The sequence below is a fragment of the Chaetura pelagica genome, unplaced genomic scaffold (assembly GCF_000747805.2).
Source record: "Chaetura pelagica isolate M959 unplaced genomic scaffold, ChaPel_1.0 scaffold50, whole genome shotgun sequence".
Lineage (NCBI taxonomy): Eukaryota > Metazoa > Chordata > Aves > Apodiformes > Apodidae > Chaetura > Chaetura pelagica.
This window is the reverse complement of record NW_009952366.1, coordinates 5903171-5922199: the sequence shown is the minus strand read 5'-3', so window position 1 is coordinate 5922199 and position 19029 is coordinate 5903171. Positions and strand designations below refer to the sequence as shown.

Below are 19029 nucleotides of genomic sequence, written 5' to 3'. Positions count from 1 at the left end.
GGTTCAGCTTTGATTTTCATTTAGCAGCCTTTGTAAGGGCTCTCAGCTTTGGGATACTTTCACCTGACCCTCCGAGTGCGATTTCTGCGTAAGACTTGAACGATTTGGAGTCGCTCAGTAGAAGCAAGGATAGCTGTATTGCAGTGCCCAGGAGTATTTTCTGTGTCTTGGTCCATGGATGTTTGTGCTGGTTTGCTGTCTGCTACTTGGTTTGCAGTGATGTGAACTGAAGCCCTCACATGGGTGATCACTCCGTTTGCAGAAGTTCCGAAGTGATTTCAGTTGAGGTTCGTTCGCCCTCATAGAAAATAACAGCACCCTTAATACCAAATTAAGTGAATGAATATCACAAATAATTTGTGACACTGAAGCTTTCTTGGTAGTGCATGCAATATTGGCAACCATTGTAAAACATGTGAGTGTAGAATATATTAAATAGCGGATGAAAAACAAAATGGGATGTTCTTTAAACACTCAAGGTATCTGACAGGTGATAGAGGAGATGAGGTAAAAATAAGGTAGGAGTAGCTTTTATCTTGTGTGAAACAGTCTACTCTATGGTTACTGCTCAGAATTGTAAGCAGTAAAAACAATGAAGACAAACCCTACAGAATGATTTTGACACTTACCCAGCTGCCTTAGTGCACAGCATGCAAAGCTGAATATGTTTCAGGTGTGAGAGGGAGCACTGATTCATAATACAGTGGAGCTGGTATTCATCACAGAGATGTAATAGAATCTCAGTCATGAGGCTGATCTCTGTGTTACATTTTTTAATAGCTCTTGGCAGTTCCCTTGAACACAGCCAATAAGCAAACCCAGTTGTAAGCCAGTGCATAGGTTTCCTTCTTAGCCCCTTTGTGGGTTTTTTTCCCCCCACACTTTTCTGGAAAAAAGCCAGGAACAATTCAAACGACTGTCTTTAAAGATGTGTGATGGCATGGAAATCTTCCCTCTTCTCCTGAAGAGAGGATGTGGAGGGCAGCAGAAGAGAGACCTAGAAACTCCACATTGCCTCTGGAGGGTCCACCTTAGAGTATTTGGGATTATTACCTATTAAAGGGTGGTGTCTATAGTGTGTTTTGTGTTTTCGTATATGCATTATAAGATGTCTGCAGCCAGTCTAGAGCTTTTAAATCTTGGATTGGTTGTGCTAGATGACCAGTTCTTCATCCCCTGTGCTGTGCATGCATGAGGTTGCCAGTCGGACATATGGTCCAGGACTTGAATCTCACTAGTTACTACAGCCTCAAAAACATGTGGAGTTGTATTCTGAATTATCATAGCTGCAAAAGGTGCAGGCCTACAAATGTGCCTGCTTGAGTCTTTAGGAGTTTTGAGTGAGAGTTGCTTTAACCTCTTCTATCCTGCTAATCTTGATGTTGGAGTTAATTTCCTATTGCTGGTTTCCTTAGATGGAGGGTAGTAAGTGAATTCTGCTGCTAGTGAAAATCTGAAACATTAAGAAAGGAAAAGGATGAGAGAGATACAAGGAAGAGCTACAGAATGGTGAAATAATTTTAGTAACAAGAATATCTAATTTTCTTTATGCATAGTAGTAAATTTGATAAATACATGGCTTAGGTTGCTGTTAGAAAAATAATTTCTTCCTTTATTCCAGCATGCTCCCTTTGTGTTGACATCTGAGGGAGACTGTCAATGGCTGATTTGGGATAGGAGTGCATATTTGGATTGGAGTGAGTATGGAATCTAGCTAACTGCTCAAAATGCAGTTGGTATTCCTCATCTTGACCGACTGCTAGCAGATGGCCTGGCTCTCAGGTTGACTAGCTGCCCTGTGCTCCTCAGCCTGCTTCTTTGCTGTGTGCAGACTGTCATCTAGCCCAGTAGGAAAGCAGTAGCTTGTCTCAGTAAAAAGCTCTATTTATATTTCCAGTACTTTCCCCAAATTCAGTTAAAAAGTGATGATATAGATACTGCAAAGCAGTTACTGAAGATACAGAATTACTGCTGGTTTGCTGTCCACAAATTACTTGGAAACACAGGTTTTAAACAGACTAGGGGAAATGATGTGGAAGCTCAAGAGATGACTTGCTTTGGAGTTAAAACATAGTGTTAGCACATCACAAATGGTGCATAGAAAATTGTTTTTGCATCTTTAAAGGGATAATCAGAATTAGAAAACTTGTTATGTTATGATTAGAGGAAAGAGATTTTTTTTATTTCTTCAGCTGTCCAAAAAGCAGGAATCCTCTGAGAATCACCTTGACAAGAAGATATTAATGTAAGATAAAGTAAAATTGTGATACAGCACACATCTATGTGTATTTTTCATGCTGCAAACTTTTTCCTATTGTACAGTATTAAAAAATGAGCCTTTGCAATATACAGAATAAGCCTTGTGGGTTTTTTACTTTCAAACACTTACTACATCAGTTTTCTCCAGTGTTGCAAAGTCACGTAGCTCCAGTCGAGTAAGGAATTGAATTGCATCTGATTTTGTTTTTTGGCTGACTTTCAAACTGCCTCATTGCTGTGTCAAGTGCAGTTGGTGTATCTGAATGGGATAGGCAGTGCTGCCTCATGTCATCTTTTCAGATGTTTTTTTTTCTGCTGTTTGCACTGCTGCAGTGATCTCATAATTCGTAATTTGATGTCCAGGTCTATGTGTTGACTATGTAGCCAGTTGTTAGTGGTACTTCTGTTAACAGTTACTGCAGCTGTTCATATTGTGAAGTAGCCATCTGAAGCTGTATCTGAGACTCCTTCCATTTTTATTTTTATTGATGAATTTATCAGTGTTCAATGACTGAGGTTTTTTCTTTCCTCCCCACTTGGTAGTGTGGTTGCTATATTCCTTCCTTGCTGTTTCCTGTGGGAAGCTGTTTCCATGTTGCTGCCAATGTACACCTGCTTGCAGTATTTTTTGAGAATCTGGGTAATGTTTGGACTGCTGACTTAGCATTTTATAAATCAGCAAATAATACCTCAAAATGTAGAACTTCTGGGTGTTTCTGTGGAGGCTCTCATGGTGAGTGCTGATAGGCACCTTCAGCATTCTGTATTAGAAGCATAATCACCTTTATTTTTTTCTTTATCAGTTTTTTAGTCTGCAGCATCTGAAATTTTCTAGAGGTTCTTAAACAGTATTACTGGCAGCCAACTTGAAAGTTTCTTACTTTGCTGTGGAATTATGGGCTTCTGGGGCATGGACATCTGACTCCACATAAAAAATTTACATTGTCATTACTTCTTGATTTCTCTGACAATTCAAGCCACTTTTTGATTTTATGGATAAAAAAGAATTAAACAATAACTTTTAGTGGTATTTTGCATTTTGTTGGATGTTGATTAGGCCCAGAAGACATTACTTCTGGACAGTACTGTTCCTTGGAATTTGTCAGAGAAGCTGTATATTTCGTCATTATAGTGTCTTTTTGCCCTTTGTATGTTGCTTGAATCTTGTGGATAACTTCAAATTGACAGAACGGTGAAAATGTTGGGAATTTTCAGAGGGTGTTTTAGTACTTTTTTCTTAAAACCATGTTCCCTGCCTGCCCAAGTGTAGGAAGGTAATACATACACTGCTTTGTGACCTTCACTGAATGGTTTTGCCAGGCAACTAGCATAGCATAGGCTGGTGGTGGTAATGGGAGAGGTGTATAGGCAGGTATTAGAATCTGTCTTGCCAAACCTGCGGGTTCCTTCTGGAGGCATTGGAGGGAGGCTGAGAAGGTTCAGGCCCATAGGATATCAAAACTTTCAAGTTAGACTGTGGTGCCAGCTTTAAAAGGAAAAAAAAATGGAATCTTAATAAAACATTGTGCATCTGGGAAAATATAACCCAGGAGTGCACCACAGACTGGGATTCACCTGGCAGGAGAGCAGTTCTGTGGGAAGGGACCTGGGGGTCCTGGTATACTACAAGCTCAGTATGAGTGAACAGTGCTGCAATGGCAAAGAAACCCAAGAGGATGCTGGGCTGCATCAACAAGGACATCACCAGCAGAGATAAAGAAGTCTGTTCTACTCAGCACTTGTCAGACCACACCTGGAGCATTGTGTTCAGTTTTGGTCCCTGCTCTGCAAAAAGGATGTGGAGAGGCTGGAGAGGGTCCAGAGAAGGGCCACAAGGATGATCAAAGAGCTGGGAAGCCTGACACATGAGGAAAGGTTGAGAGAACTAGGTTTGTTCAACCTGGAGAAAAGAAGCCTTAGGGGAGACCTCAACACCGTGTTCCAGTATTAAAGGGTGGCTACAGAGAAGATGGAGATTTGCTGTTTACAGGGAGTCACATAGAAAAGGCGAGGGGTAGTGGATGCAAGTTATTCCTGGCGAGATCCTGACTGGACATCAGAATAAAATTTTTCACTTTGAAAAGAGTGGGACATGGAATAATTTCCCCAAGGAAGTGGTGAATTCCCCAGCACCAGACACTTTAAAGACTCTCCTTGACAAGGTGCTGGGTCATTGCATCAAAACTGTGTTCCTACCTAGAAAGGTTGGACTGGATGATCCTTGAGGTCCCTTCCAAGCTGGCATTCTGTGATCTTGAAGAGCACATGGATAACTTTCCACAGACTTGTCCTTGAAGAAGTTTTCAGTCGACACTAGGGAATAAAAACTGAGATAACAATACAAAATAATGCAACTGGAGGCAAAAATCTTGTTTGGGCCACCTTCTTCTATAAGACTTGAGTAACTTTGAGGTACAAATCTGTAGTACATCAAGCTTTCTAAGTACTGATGCACTGATGTACTGATACCACTTTGCACAGAGTTGTTTTATATCGTACTCGTCATGTTTACACTGGTTTCAATGCAGCACTAATATTTGAGTAACACGTATTTATAGTTAGATGTGACTGGTGGGTTAATAGCGAGAAACAAATGCAAATTTTGCCATAGATGACATTTGGACAGAAGCTCGGTATGAAGCATTGCTTGCTCTGATCATAGTTTGATAGTTGACTCCATACTGTATATTCATGCAAGGCTCTAATGCAAACGTGCTCCATCAGTGTAACTGCAGGAATGGCTTACACTATTAGCTTAGTGAATTTAGTTATGCCTCACGTTACTACAGCGAGAGATGCACCATGAAAAGCTTGATCTGTGCTAGTACACAGATAATCCTCTAGGAATTTGCATAGGAACTTGGCCTCACAGTTGTAAAATCCTGTAATCTGCTGTGGAAGATTTGAGAATGGGGTCATGCTTGAGAGTGATGCTGACCTTAAAAATACCCCTCTTCATATTACCATAATTTGGCAACATGAGTGAGTACATTATATTTTTTGGTGTGTTGTTTTTGTTTTTTTTCCTTTTTTTTCCTCTCTCCTTGGGAAGGTATTGTTACCTGGAGTAAATTTGTCCTTCATCTCACTGTCTGTGACTTCGCAGTGGTTAATTTATTTTTTTTTTTTGTGGTGAGGGAACTGGAGAACCAGAAGTGTGTAGGGGAAGATTGTGACCAATCCAGAACTCAGGTTCTTGCTTTAGCAGAGCTTTAGTTTCAAGTTGCTGGACAGTTGCCCATAGATTACTAGTTAATGGTTTCTAAATCTACTGTTCCCCTATTATTTTTTATAGTCAGTGCCTTTGACATGTTGACACTCAGAATTTTCTTTCTTTTTTTTTTTTAAGTCGATGCAGTCAGGTATGGTCTAGTCTAGGAACCTGTGGAGTGGTGGATACATTACTGTTCAGAAATATTAGCCCAGTAATGAGTCCAGAAAGTGGAGGCATGTGGGATGCTGACACCAAGGGATTATATGGCAAGAGAGAGAAGAATGTAGAGGTCAGCTACTGGAAGCCTCAAGTGCAGTCTTCTATTTATGATTGTTGACCTTTGCTTTGCAGTGTAATGGGCTTTATTGCTATTTCTTTTTTTTTTTCCTAAAAGGCAGATACTATTTTCAGAAGCTCCTGTGTAGTTGTTTTACAGTGATACGATTTTAACCTAAACATTCTGAAATCTCTTTGACAGCATAACATCTGCTTATTTTCAATAATGCTGGTTATAGCCAGTTCTTTACATAGTTGCAGCTAATCATTTGATAGACCCTCGAAGAATTTGTGCCAAAATGTAATGTACTGTTATAACAAGTTTAATTTACTGTTGATGTTTTTCTGAGGCAGCTCTAGCACTATATGCAAAAGACACTTGACTGATGAGCTTCACTTTCTCCTGCTGCCTCCCCCTCAAAAATGAAAGCAAAAACATGCATGCAGTTTTGCTTCTGGAGTGCAATTTACTAGTTCTTGGTGAAGATCAATGTGATCTTGCCCCACTTCTACAGAACAGGAAAGGCTCATCATTTGACAAGTAATTGTGTGTGTGCCAATATGCTGCTTTTAAGTTTCACAGTATGCAGCTAAAACCTTTAGTTTCTATTTCATATCCCAAAATTAATCCAAACTATTAGATGCAGTTGGAGGATAATGGCACTGGTAGGTGACAAGGGTTTCCTGCAATCAGAATAAAAATACGAAACAGATGTACACTATGTGTAGTCTGAATTGAAATGCTGAAGTTGGTGTTTTACTTCTGTGGTTTTTACAGGTAGCCAGCGCAATATGGAAAAGTTACCACCTAGTTAAGTTAGTTTAACCAGAAGTTCTCAAGGTGATTAGTCTGTGGTTCATGCCGAGCAGCCTCACTGTTATAAACAGATTTAGCCTGGTGTGTGCTGGCACAAAAATTCTTGTGCTGCTGCAGTAATCTTGGACTGATTTGACTTAGAACTCTGCAGTAAGCCAAATCAGTTGTGATCTCATTTGTTGTTTGACTTTGCAAATGCTTGGGCTACTGAAAGGAAAAGGTTAATGGAATGGTAACTGTACGAATTAGTGTTGCTACTGAGAAGTTAGGGATTTCCATTTGGGCAAACCCTTTAGTTTGTGAGGGAAGGAAAAAGTAGAGATAGTTAGAGCTCTGAGTGAAATTGATCAGGAGGAACTTGGAACCAGACTGAAACGGTGAGAAGAAAAGCAATTTGACTCAGTTGTAAACTCAGCAACTGAAGCAAATGAAGAATGAGAGAAAGGACTTGTGCTGATTTTTAGTTATTGAGAATAGAACTTTGATGTGACTTTTTTTGGTTTTAATTATTTTTTTCTTTTTGCTTTTAGTAGTGAATTTTCATATGCATTATAAATCTTTGTGGAGCACTTGGCAGCAAATGTCTGGTCTCTCCTAGGAAGCAAATCTTGAGACTGATGAGCTATCAGTTAAAGATACCTCTTTTTCCCCCTTTGCCCCCCCATTACATCTTCTACATAAATTGCTATGTGTGGTACCCTCCAAATGATAAGTGTTACAATTTCAACTAGAGCTGAAAAGGGAGCCAGTGGCTTTCATTTTATGTCTGTTACCTCATTTTGAAAAACTCTTTAATATGCAATATTATCTCCAGGGTCTGAAACTGTCTAACACCTCCTCTCTAAAAGTGCTTCTGGATACAGTAGTTCAAACACATTTTGGATTAAAAGTTACTTTGTGATTTATGCTGTAGTGGGTTGAACGTTGCCAGAGGCCCACCCAACCACTGTGTCGCTCTCCAGGCAGGGGAAGAAAACAAGGTGGAAAAACTCATGGGTCAAGATCACTTAATGATTACTAACATGGACAAAACCGACTCGGCTTTGGGAAAATTAATTAATGTATTGCCAAGTAAAATAGCAAAATGGATGGTGAGGAACAAAGACAAAATTTAAACAACACCTTTGTTCCCATTTTTCCACACTCAACTTCAGTCCTTCACTCCCAACTCTTCTACCTCCCCTGTCCCCTGAGGTTGCAGGGGCATGGGGACTGGGAATTTGTTGTCAGTTCATAGCAGCTCCTCATGCCTTCCCTGTGCTCCAGCATGGTCCGATCTGTGGGCTGCAGTCTGGATGTCTGCTCTGTTGTGGTCCTCTGCTACAGGGAATTTCTGCTCTGGTGCCTGGAGCATCTCCTCACCCTCCTTGTTGGATCTTGAAGTTCACATTAGTTTTGCTCACACTTCCCCCCCCACCCCAGGCTCCCCATTCTCTCTGTGTGATGCTTTCTGTCCTTTCTCAAATACATTTTCCCGGATGTGCCACCAGCCTTGGCTGATGGGCTCAGCTGTGCCCTGTGGCAAGTCTGTTGGAGCGGGCTGTGTCTGGCACAGGCAGCCCCTTGCCTCTTGCACAGAGGCCACTCTTGGAGCCCTCCTGCTGCAAACACCTTGATGTGTACACCTTGTATATATGCTAGATGATTATGCAGTGAAATTAGGCCATACTGAACACAAGTTTTATGTCCAAAAGAAGTGAGGCAAGCTGTATTTCTTTTAATCTGAGTGCCTCTTCTATCAATAACTTTCTTTTAGGACATACTGGGACTATTCATGCAGCTTTACATCCTATTGTTCCTTTTATAAATGGCCAAGGCCATGTAAGAAGTTTGGATGGTAGCCAGTTGTTTGGAGACCTTTGCTTGTAGCACTTGTGGAAGAAATCTCTATCAAGATGTTTAGGTTTCAGTAATTCATATGGGTGGAAGATGCTTTTACCCACAGCCAGTGCCAGCTATTCATCAGTTTCTGTTGGAAGTTACTTTGCTAGGTGGCAGCAGTTTGTATGCTGTCAGTCAACGTTTTTTTGGGTTAATGATCTAGTTAAGACAGCCTACCTCACTTTCCCAAATTGAATTGGGAATGCTGACAAGGTTTACTTTCTCAGTAGCTTTGCAGGATGGTGACTCTAGCAAGGGGGCAGCAATAAGCACTAGGAGTTGAGCTTTGAACTGTAATTCCTGTTGCAGATTGTTTTATTAAGACAAAAATACTCATCCATCATCTGTCTTCCCATATCTGTTCAGAATAAAACCACCTAGGGTTAGCTGAACTCATAAACAAAGGTAGATGGTGGATGTTACCTAACTTTTTTCACTGTCTGAAGCAGATTAGAGAGCTTTTGCCTCGCCTTGGCCTAATACAATTGTAGAGGTATAACCTTTGTTTTAGGAGGTGGTGCTGAAGGTAAATTAGTTGACTACTACATAGAGAACTGAGTAGTAAATGTGCTGCTGAAAAATAGAAGGGAAGAATCATTCCCCTGAGACTTTGCATAAAGGCGTGATATTGTGCAATTTTAAATATTTAACAGCTCTAAGACCTGCAATATTTTCTCTTTGCATAAGAGGCCTTATTAATGTTTTCTGTTTTGAAGTTTCAGAATTTTGTCATGGTTATGTTGACTTCTGAGAGTCTTAATGATAGCTCTTGCTTTTTTAAGGTACTAGCATAAAGCTTCTAGCCATAAGGATGTTTTTCTGTAGTCTCTATAAAAGGTTCTAGATAACTGTTTATAACAAGTAAGAAGATACTCTGTTTTTGGTGTTTAGGACTATTATAGATGGATGAAGTTCACCATCTGTTACTGAGATTAGCCCTGTTGCTAGTTGAGCTTCTTCCTTTGGACTGAAGATGTAGCCTCTGCGTTTCCTTTTTAGGGTGATTACAGGGTAGTAATTTGTTATGCTAGTATCTCAATGTGAGTAATGCTGCAGTCTCAACTCTTCAAACCCCCCTTTCCCCAAAAGGAGCAGTCTGTTCTCCCCTCCTTCCAACAGCATATGTTTGCACCCTCCTTTTTGTTGGCACAGCTGTTTGTATGGACATGTGGTGAGCTGCATCAGAGACTCTTCTCTTGCATGATTTTTTTTTTTTTCCCCCTTCCAGATCAGCTACATGCTGTGTTTCACCATGAGGTCGAGAGACAGCTATGCAGGCAAAGCTGAAGGTGTAGAATAGGCTGGAGTGCACGGCAGCACAGCTTTTTTCTTCCTTTCCCTAGTGGCTGCTAATTTATCAGCTTAAAGTGTTCAGGCTTGGTAAGGTGTTGGGATTTCTCTAAGCTTCTTTTTTTTTCTAATGGATTTTATGAATTTTACCGGGTGATTTCACAGCTGATATTAAAAGACTCAGGAGAGCAGAAGACCATGTTAGATTTTGTCAAAAAATATATTCCATCAATTGTAACGTCTCACTAAAGACTACTGTATTTAAATTGTGGATTACTATGCAGGTTTTTTTACTAATTGAAGCTAACTGTATAGCAGTAATATTGAACATGAAATAAGAAAACTGGGATGTCAGGAAATTGAGTGTGCGGGCAGTTGAATTTCTAAGCAAAGCAAATTTGGCTCAAGACATGGAACTTGGATTTCTTCTTTGAGCTAGTTTGTGCTGATTTAGCAAGCAAGCTAATTCTAGTGGCCTTCATACAATAGCCTAAAGTTCCCATATTTTGTAGGTGCTAAACATTGATTGGTTCTTTTAACCACACCCCTCGGCAGACGTTGTGAAATTTGTGGTGATTAACTATTGTCATAGTACAAGGAATGGAATTGCAATTATTTTTCGAAGCAAAGAATATAATATGTCTTTCTAAAAAGCCACAAAATAGCTTTAAAAATTGTCTAATCCTGTTCAACAGTTTCTTCCTTCACTACTGGAGTGGTCTCTTTCAGACAGGTGAAGCTTTAGAGGTCTCAGCTGCACTTGAAAGTTCAGTTGCAGGGTCTGTGCTATGTAAGAAATAATGCTTGGTTGTGGGGTTTTTTTGCAAATACTTGTATATGAGAGTTTTCTGTTAATAGTTATTTGCCAATATGCCACTGTTTGATCCTGTGTTAGTCTCTTGATAGCAAATAAGAGTTTTGAAGAAGGTTTTTGATTTCCAAAAATGCAGCATACAGAAATATTTTCTTGGTTGTTTTAACTGAAGCCTTGGCAGCTTGGTGCTTTTTATAAACACTTCAGCAAGAATGGAAGTTATTAAAATAGTATATTTCTACTTAATTCCTTTCCTATATGCTTGTTCATATCTTCTTGAGCTCTAGCAATTGAATTTCGTGCATGTCTATATGGAAGCATCTTCTGCATTGTTCTGTTCACTTTCTTTAAGAAGGGCCCCGTCTTGTTCTGGGTGTATGAACCAGGAGAATCCAGGTTGTTACGTCTGCTTTTCAGTAACTTTCTTTTCTTTCTATTGAAAGCAGGATAACCAAGAAAAAGCTCAAAGAATGAAACACCCCTCCTGCAAATTGATCTCTCATATTTGTATGGCTTCTCTCAGTCTTGGCAACTCAAAAATCCTCATTGCCACCTCCTGCTCTGTTATCTTCTAAAGATCACAGCATGCTCTCTCCTTGTGGCTTTTTGTCCTCACATGTTACTGTAAAAACAGGTTGAGGGTTTCTTCCCCCTTGGGTATGATTAGTTTTCCATTTAACATCTTCATAGAAGAATAGCTATGCTGAATGTCAGCTACACCATCTGTCCCATCCACATCATCTGTCACTCTACTTCTGGCCACCTGTGTTAATAAGAAAAGCTTTACTTTACTCGTCAAAAAACCTTCAACACTTCTGTGTTTTTTTACTGCTTAATTAAAAATAAGAGGTATAATTGTGGGAGGCATAACCAGTTGTGAATGACAGTGTTGTCGGTTTTGGGTTTGTTTTTTGTTTGGGGTATTTTAATGTACTGACTAGAATGTCTTTTCTTTTTGGGTTTATTAATTTTCTTTACCGAATGGAAATTATTAAATTAACTTGAAATTGAGGAGAGTAAAAGCAGGAGCGAGAAGAAATCTCAGTCTAAAAACACTGCACAGTGTGACAAATTAGAAATAACTGCCTATGGCAGAAAGGGTACTTATGTCTTAGAGCTCAAAATATGTTCTGAAATCTGTATGCTAGAGGAAATGGAAATTTGTATTCCTAGGAAGACAAAATTGACTGCTCTATTAAAAACATCTATTGTGAGCAGTAGAACTGCAAAATCTCATTTTCTGTGAATTTGTTTTTTTTTCCTCTAGCATGTTAATATTTGGGTGTCCCAGCTCTTTTTATCCTTTTTGGCAGGGCTTTTTGCTAGGCAACAGTAGTACATACTTGGTTGGAATAAAGTGGCCAAGCAGTGTGTAATATCAGTGGTTTTCGTGTCTTTCTCTTCAGTAGCACTGAGCTTGCTTTCTGTCTTAGCCACTGACAGATTACAGAACATACAGAAAAGTTGAAATTGGACAATGGGTTCAAAGGCAGTTTTGGGGAGAAAGAGGGAAGTAACAGATTGCACAAAACTTACTTCCTCAGCTAAAAAAGTGCTAGAAGGATTTTGCCTAAAAAGATACTGGTAAGTAAAGTATTGCATTTGCTTGATCTTCCTGGTTAGTTAAAAAAAAATATATGGGAAGTTAAAAGTTTAATTAGAAGCTATTTATTAATTTTAACATGTTTGAGAAACAGCTTTTCATGAGATAACCATCCTCTGGGGAAAGTAATATAAAATTACAAAAGAAGATCAACATGTAGTTAAATGTTTATTTCCATGTGTGTAGATGGAGTCTACATCTCGTGACTCTTCTGTGGATGACTTACACTTTGGGTTTTTTTAAGTGTACATTTAAAAAAAAATGTTCAAGCAGTTCAGCTTCCTTACCTGGTGTGTAGAGTTGCCCTGTATACTTTTTTTTTCTGAAATATGACAAATAATGACAAATGGTGAATCAAATTTATTTTAGTATCAAAATGTCTTTAATTGGTCATCTTATTGTAAAATGTGGATGTCAAGTCCCTGATGCCACCTTGAAACTGGACCTACTTGTATGTTTAAGCATTTTATATGCTCAGACCTAAAAATGTATCTTTTTGATTAATTTCTCCCATTCTGTTCCTTTTCCATAGTTTCCCCCTAAGTCTATTTAAGGTATTATAAATTTCTTCCTAATATTAAGATATTATACATTTCTTCTTAATTGAAGGGCAAAAGCTTTATTTACTGTCAAAACCTACTAGGTGGTTTTGATGTACAAACATTTAACTTTCTTTTAATGGCATCTTTCGTGTGTTTTTCATTGACTGACAAGCTTGTTTGTGTTACACTGTTTTAAAAAGATGCCTTTTCTGAACCAGCAAAGATGCTTCTCAGCTTTTGCATAAAATGATAAGTGCTGTATGTTCACTGGAGTCACAACCTATCATTGTGTGTGTCAGAAGTTTAGCCTGGTGCTTGCTCTCTCAGCATGAGGACTGCATTGGAGTCTGGTGGATATGAAAGACAAGCATCAAGCAATGCCCTCACAGATTTCTTGCAGGTATTCCTCCTCATCTCTGAAAGCAGCTTCAGTTGTGCCAATAGTGATGAAGCTCTGTGCACAGTGCAGGAATTGAGGTGTGCTTACTTAAAGCATTTTTCATGTAATATTAATATTCCACAGGGAGCCTGGATGGGTTCTGAGTAGCCTCAGCACCAGTGTAGCTGTATGCAGCATAAGTGCTTTTCTTTGCACTCTCATTTTCTTTGGTGTTTTATAGCAAGGTATCTGTATCCACGTGGTGTAGAGTCATAAAAGGCCACCTGCACATGATGACTTACTAGCTGTAGCATAGCCTCTTCTGTATAATGCAGTACCTCCATGAAAAGAATCGTTTTCCTCACACACAGGCCCTCTCATTGTTTATTGACAAATGGTTTTTAATGGCAGAACATGCAGCTCGCAGCCAGGCGTTGCTTCCTCAGTTATGCTGGCAGGTAGAAGTGCTGATGCTGCTGCCAGAGAACTGCTGATTCTGGGTTATTTTAAGCCAGGATTGGCTGCCCAGTATGGTTACAGTCAGCATACTGGCGTAACTAGGGAGACCGTCTGAGGACCTGAGGAACTGAGTGGAGGCTCGGGACTGCTGAGATCAGCCCAGCTATTAAAATGTGTTATACTTAGTTGTTTTTTTTTAAAGTCTTACATTTGAGCATGGCTGTAAGAACCAAATCCCCAGTTTGCCTACTAGCAAGTACCTGGCAAAGTCCAGGTGGTGGCAGCTGTGAAAAAGCTTAAAAATTGTGTCTTTTTGTTAAGTTTTAATCTCTTTTATTTTCAGGTTGGCTCACTGTATTAGTTTGGTCTTGGTGTGGGATTCTGTTCCCTCAGCCAAAAATGTCAAAGTGTAATAAATATATTATTGTTTAGAGGTGAAAATCCAAATTGTCCCATTTACCTGTAGCAGCACTCATACTGAAAACTTGCTGAAATAAATGAAGAATGGTTTATGGGTTTTCAGGGCTCTTCTATAGTTTCTTACTCAGACTTTTATATCACTGAACTAAAGCTTTAAGCATTCCTTGTAACTGCTTCAGAACTACTGTACAAGTAAATTGTCAGCAGAATACAAATTCCGAGTGTGTTATAAATATGTGCATATCATTTAAAATAAAATTTACTTAGATAAATTAACAAAGACAGCTCTTAAGAAGCTTGGATGGCCTTCCAGTAAGGTGTGTAAGTGGCATTGGCAGCTACTCTCTGTGCTGGTAGGTGGGCAATATGGAGTCTCAAGGACCAGATAAACTTGTTTTTTATTTTGTGTATTTACATATTAATAACTTCATTATTATGTTTTGTAGGACCTTGGCCGTTTTGAGATTAATAACTGGATTTTGGCATGAATTACTGTGACTTCACTTCTTTATAATACATACTTGATTATTTTTTGCTAAAGTGAGGTGTCACTGAACTGCATCAACAGCTTTAATCACTTAAATGCTGTGTGAATTTATTTCTACAAAATTCCAGTATTCTAACAGTGCAGTCATGTTTGAAGAATGTGTTAAGCCAAGTAGAGGTAATCTGTCTATTTTGTGCTTGTTGTAGTATTATTGTAGACACACAGAATAAATAGGCTATAAAACAAGAATAGTAAATTGATATTACACCTACAAGTTACATTTTTTCTTCAGTAGAAACAGGATAATTTTACTTTGTGAAAGGCAACACAAAGGTGGTGAAAAAATTTAGCTGCAAGTGGTAAAAACAAGCTAGAGGAAAAGCAGGAAATGGGCTTAAATTACCTGAGGAAATGGGGTTTTAGCAGTACTTCTTGTCCCTGCCTAATGTCCTGTTACCTATTTTGGCCTTGGGTTCTCTTGTTAGAAGGCACAGAATGGTGCTTATTAGACTTGGGAAGTCTGACAGTAAAGGAGAGGAAAAGATATACAGGACTTGGTTAGTCTGTCTGCTCAGTGCATTAGCAGGATGCATGGTCAGAACGTGGGCAGCTCTTAGCTGTGGTCACAGCATGGTGCCTGAGGTTAGGGTTAGTGCTGTGGGTGGATTAAATCAGCAATAAAGAACACAAATCTCTGTAGAATATCAGACTTCCCTAATTTTGCTGCTTACAGAACAACTTGGCTGTCTCCTACTGTTTATTAGAGTGACTTTATACCTAATTATATGTAGGCTGGAAGCAATCACAGCAAAACTTTTAATGCATAAATATGTGTAAATATATAAAACATCCTTAGAAACACATTTAGTGTTGCAGCACAGTGGTACTTTAAATCCTTGAAGTTGTATCTGATTCTAGTGCAAGTGTTTGTCTTAAACTAGTCCAGTCTTGTTCGAGTAAACCCTGAACACTCTGAGTTATTAGCCCCTTTGAATTTCACTTACAGGATTTTCTCTTTAAGGTAGAATGGGAAATGCTTTTGCTGTTTTCATTGTGGTATCCTTTAGAGTGCTTTTAAGTTTAGGGAAAAATTAACAGCTTGGCAGTAATTTAATCAACATTTAAGAAATGTGTTGTGTTGATCTGCCTGAGGAGGCTCTATGGAGGGATCTAGACAGGCTGGATCTATGAGCTGAGGCCAGTGGCATGAGGTTCAATAAGGCCAAATGTTGGGTTCTGCACTTTGGCCACAACAACCCACAGCAGCTCTACAGGCTTGGGGAGGAGTGGCTGGAGAGCTGCTCAGCAGAGAGGGACCTGAAGGTGTTGACTGACAGCTGGCTGAACATGAGCCCACAGTGTGCCCAGGTGGCCAAGAGAGCCAACAGCATCCTGGCCTATATCTGGAATAGGCTGGCCAGCAGGACCAGAGAAGTGATCTTAACCCTGTATTCAGCAGTGGTGAGGCTACACCTTCAGTACTGTGTATAGTTTTGGGCACCTCACTACAGAAAGGACATTGAGCTGCTAGGGCGTATCCAAAGAAGGGCAACAAAACTGATGACGGATTTGGAGAAAACATCTTGTGAGGAGTGGCTGAGGGAGCTGGGCTTGTTTAACCTGGAGAAAAGGAGGCTAAGAGGAGACGTTGTTGCTCTCTACAACTACCTGAAAGGAGGTTGTAAAAAGGTGGGGGTTGGTCTGTTCAATGAAGTTACAAGTGATAGGATGAGGTAATGGCCTTGAGTTGTGCCAGAGGGGGTTTAGATCAATAAGAACAATTTCTCCACTGTAAGTGTTACCAGGTTTTGGAACAGGCTGCCCAGTGCAGTGGAGTCATCATCCCTGGAAGTGTTTGAGTTGTAGAGACATAGTACTTGGGGATATGGTTTAGTTAAGGACTTGTCAGTGTTAGGTTGGCAGTTGGACTCATGATCTTGAAGGTCTTTTCCAACCAAGGTAATTCTGTAATCGCTATCTATTATCTTGAGCTATTGAAGCATAGTTGAGTGATCTGAAAGGAGATGTGGAGATGTGTACCAAATTTACCACATCCTCATTTTCTTTCTGTGGATGTTCTTTGACTTTAAAGTATTTGTTTCTGTGGATGTAGGCAAATAGTTCATTATGAACAGTTGTGGTTATTAAAATAGTTTATACAGGTTGTGTTTGTTACCTTGCCTCCTCTTCTTCTTCTAGGAAACCCAGCGCTTGCTGGCAGAGCCAGTCCCTGGGATAAAAGCAGAGCCAGATGAAAGCAACGCACGTTATTTTCACGTGGTCATTGCAGGTCCACAGGATTCCCCCTTTGAGGGTGGGACATTTAAACTTGAACTATTCCTTCCAGAAGAATATCCAATGGCAGCTCCTAAAGTACGTTTCATGACCAAAATTTATCATCCTAACGTAGACAAGCTGGGAAGAATATGTTTAGATATTTTGAAAGGTAAGTGCTACCTTGTTTTCTTTCTTTGGATCATATTAAGCACAGAAACTCATGAAATCTCTTTTTAGGGTCAGTTTATTTGTTTAAGAATGCCTTTTATATTCTTTAATCTGGGAGATGAACACTTGCTATTTTTGTAGACTGATAAATATGGTGTTTCATACTGCTCTGTCTCTTCAGATAAATGGTCCCCAGCTTTGCAGATTCGTACAGTTCTGCTATCAATCCAGGCTTTGTTAAGTGCTCCCAATCCAGATGATCCACTAGCAAATGATGTAGCTGAGCAATGGAAGACCAATGAAGCCCAAGCCATAGAAACAGGTGATGTATCTTACAGTTTTCCTCCCCCCAGCTTTAGGAAGTAGCTGATTACTAATTGGCTGTGGGATATAAAGCCTGACCTCTAGTTTTATGTCTGCAACTTGCAGAAACAGTTATTGCATACAGGCATAGTCCAAATACCTGCATACAGCCATAATCCAAGTATCAAGTACCCTGAAGTCTTATTTTCATGTCTGTGGGGCTTTCTAGGAGAAAAGCCCTTGATCTGTTATATGTTAAGTTTTTATGTTCCTAAATTGCGAATGTGTCTAATCTGGGGTTGTGGTAAAATATAAATACACAACAGTGCTTTTCCTCCTAAGTTTAAGGATCAGATTATCTGGTTTCAGAAAGTGCATCTCTTCTATACTTGCCTCTGTTGCAGGCTGTAATGGATTGAAAGAATCCCTACACTATGCCTCTTCACTTTTGGATTCACTGCAGTCAGGCCAGTTCTTTAATATACAAAAGTTGACAACTGTTGAAGTTAAAAATCACAGTTGGAATCTCAGAACTGATACATTTTGTATACTTGCAGCAGCAGTATAAAAGTGGCCTTTAAAAATACATATTTAAAGTGATTCTAATAAAGCCTGAAAAATATTTTTTCTTAAATATGTTTCTTTTTCTTTACAGCCAGAGCATGGACTAGGCTATATGCCATGAATAATATTTAAATGCGCTTTGAACATCAAGTGTGCATCACTTCTCCTGTTCTGCCAAGACCTCTTCCTTTTTTGTTTGCATTTAATGGACACAGTCTTAGAAACATTACAGAATAAAAGCCCAGACATCTTCAGTCCTTTGGTGATTAAATGCACATTAGCAAATCTGTGTCTTGTCCTAATTCACTATTGTACCGCATGAGCAGAGGCTAGAAGTATCATCTGGATTGTTGTGAAATTGTTTAAAAGCAGCAGCACATCTCTGCTTTTAATAACTTTTCCCATCATGGTTTAAGTATAAGCACTGTGAATGAAGGTAGGCAGGGTTAGCTGTGGGGCTTTTTGTTTTAAATTTGTGGGCTCCTCTTCCCTTTTTATGGTGATGCTAATTGCATTGGTAAAAGCAGCTAACCAGTTATACTTTAGAATATACCCTCTAGCCCAGTCTAACTTAGATGCTGTAGATGGACAAGCTTCATTGTTTGAACAAAAAATGGGAACATTAAACATCCACCACCTTCACTAATAATGTTGTGAATCTGCTGTCAAGTATAGAAAAATCCCTCCAAGAAAAAGCTTGTGACCATTTTGTATGGCTTGTCTGGAGACTCTCCTGTAAATCTTATGTTTTAGTAAAATATTTTTTGTTATTCTACTTTGCCTTTGTACAGTTTATTTTGCTGTGTTTTCATTTCTCTAATGTGACAATCGTATTTCAAAAAATTGAAATCAGAATTGACAATTTGTCTTCACCAGTCTGACAGATTAAAAAGTAAAGAGGTGGAATTCACAAGATTTTTTTGCTTCTGTTTGCTCACTTTTTTCATTAGCTTGTGTTATGCAGATGACTGTACCTGGCCAATTTAATACGAAATTGCATTTGGAGTGACACTTAGAAACAAGTCTCTGATGTCACGATTGTAACCATAATTTTAGTAATGCATTTTCATGGAAATAACCATAGTTGAGCAGGAGGTTGAGAGCAAATGACAGCACTAATTGTGAGTATCTGCATAACTTTTCTTTGATTGTCATCAGCTTTTAGGCTACATGGTTTTCTAACTTCCTTAATTCCTGCCCTCTATTAACATGAAATACCAGTGTGTAGAACCGTTGTTACAGCCAGCTTCTGTATTGATGTTTGCTTAACCACTTA

General features: G+C 39.3%; 1 protein-coding gene across 1 annotated transcript in view; it reads left to right on the top strand.

Moving 5' to 3' along the window:
- The window catches only part of UBE2N (ubiquitin-conjugating enzyme E2N), a 31306-nt gene extending 12778 nt beyond the window's left edge, over nucleotides 1-18528 (top strand). Inside the window, exons 2-5 of the mRNA XM_010008062.1 lie at nucleotides 15463-15497; nucleotides 16641-16887; nucleotides 17068-17208; nucleotides 17845-18528. Of these exons, the coding sequence (XP_010006364.1) occupies nucleotides 15463-15497; nucleotides 16641-16887; nucleotides 17068-17208; nucleotides 17845-17885 (464 nt within the window). The 3' untranslated portion in view covers nucleotides 17886-18528. The remainder of the gene's footprint in view (nucleotides 1-15462; nucleotides 15498-16640; nucleotides 16888-17067; nucleotides 17209-17844) is intronic.
- The last annotated feature ends 501 nt before the right edge of the window (nucleotides 18529-19029 follow it).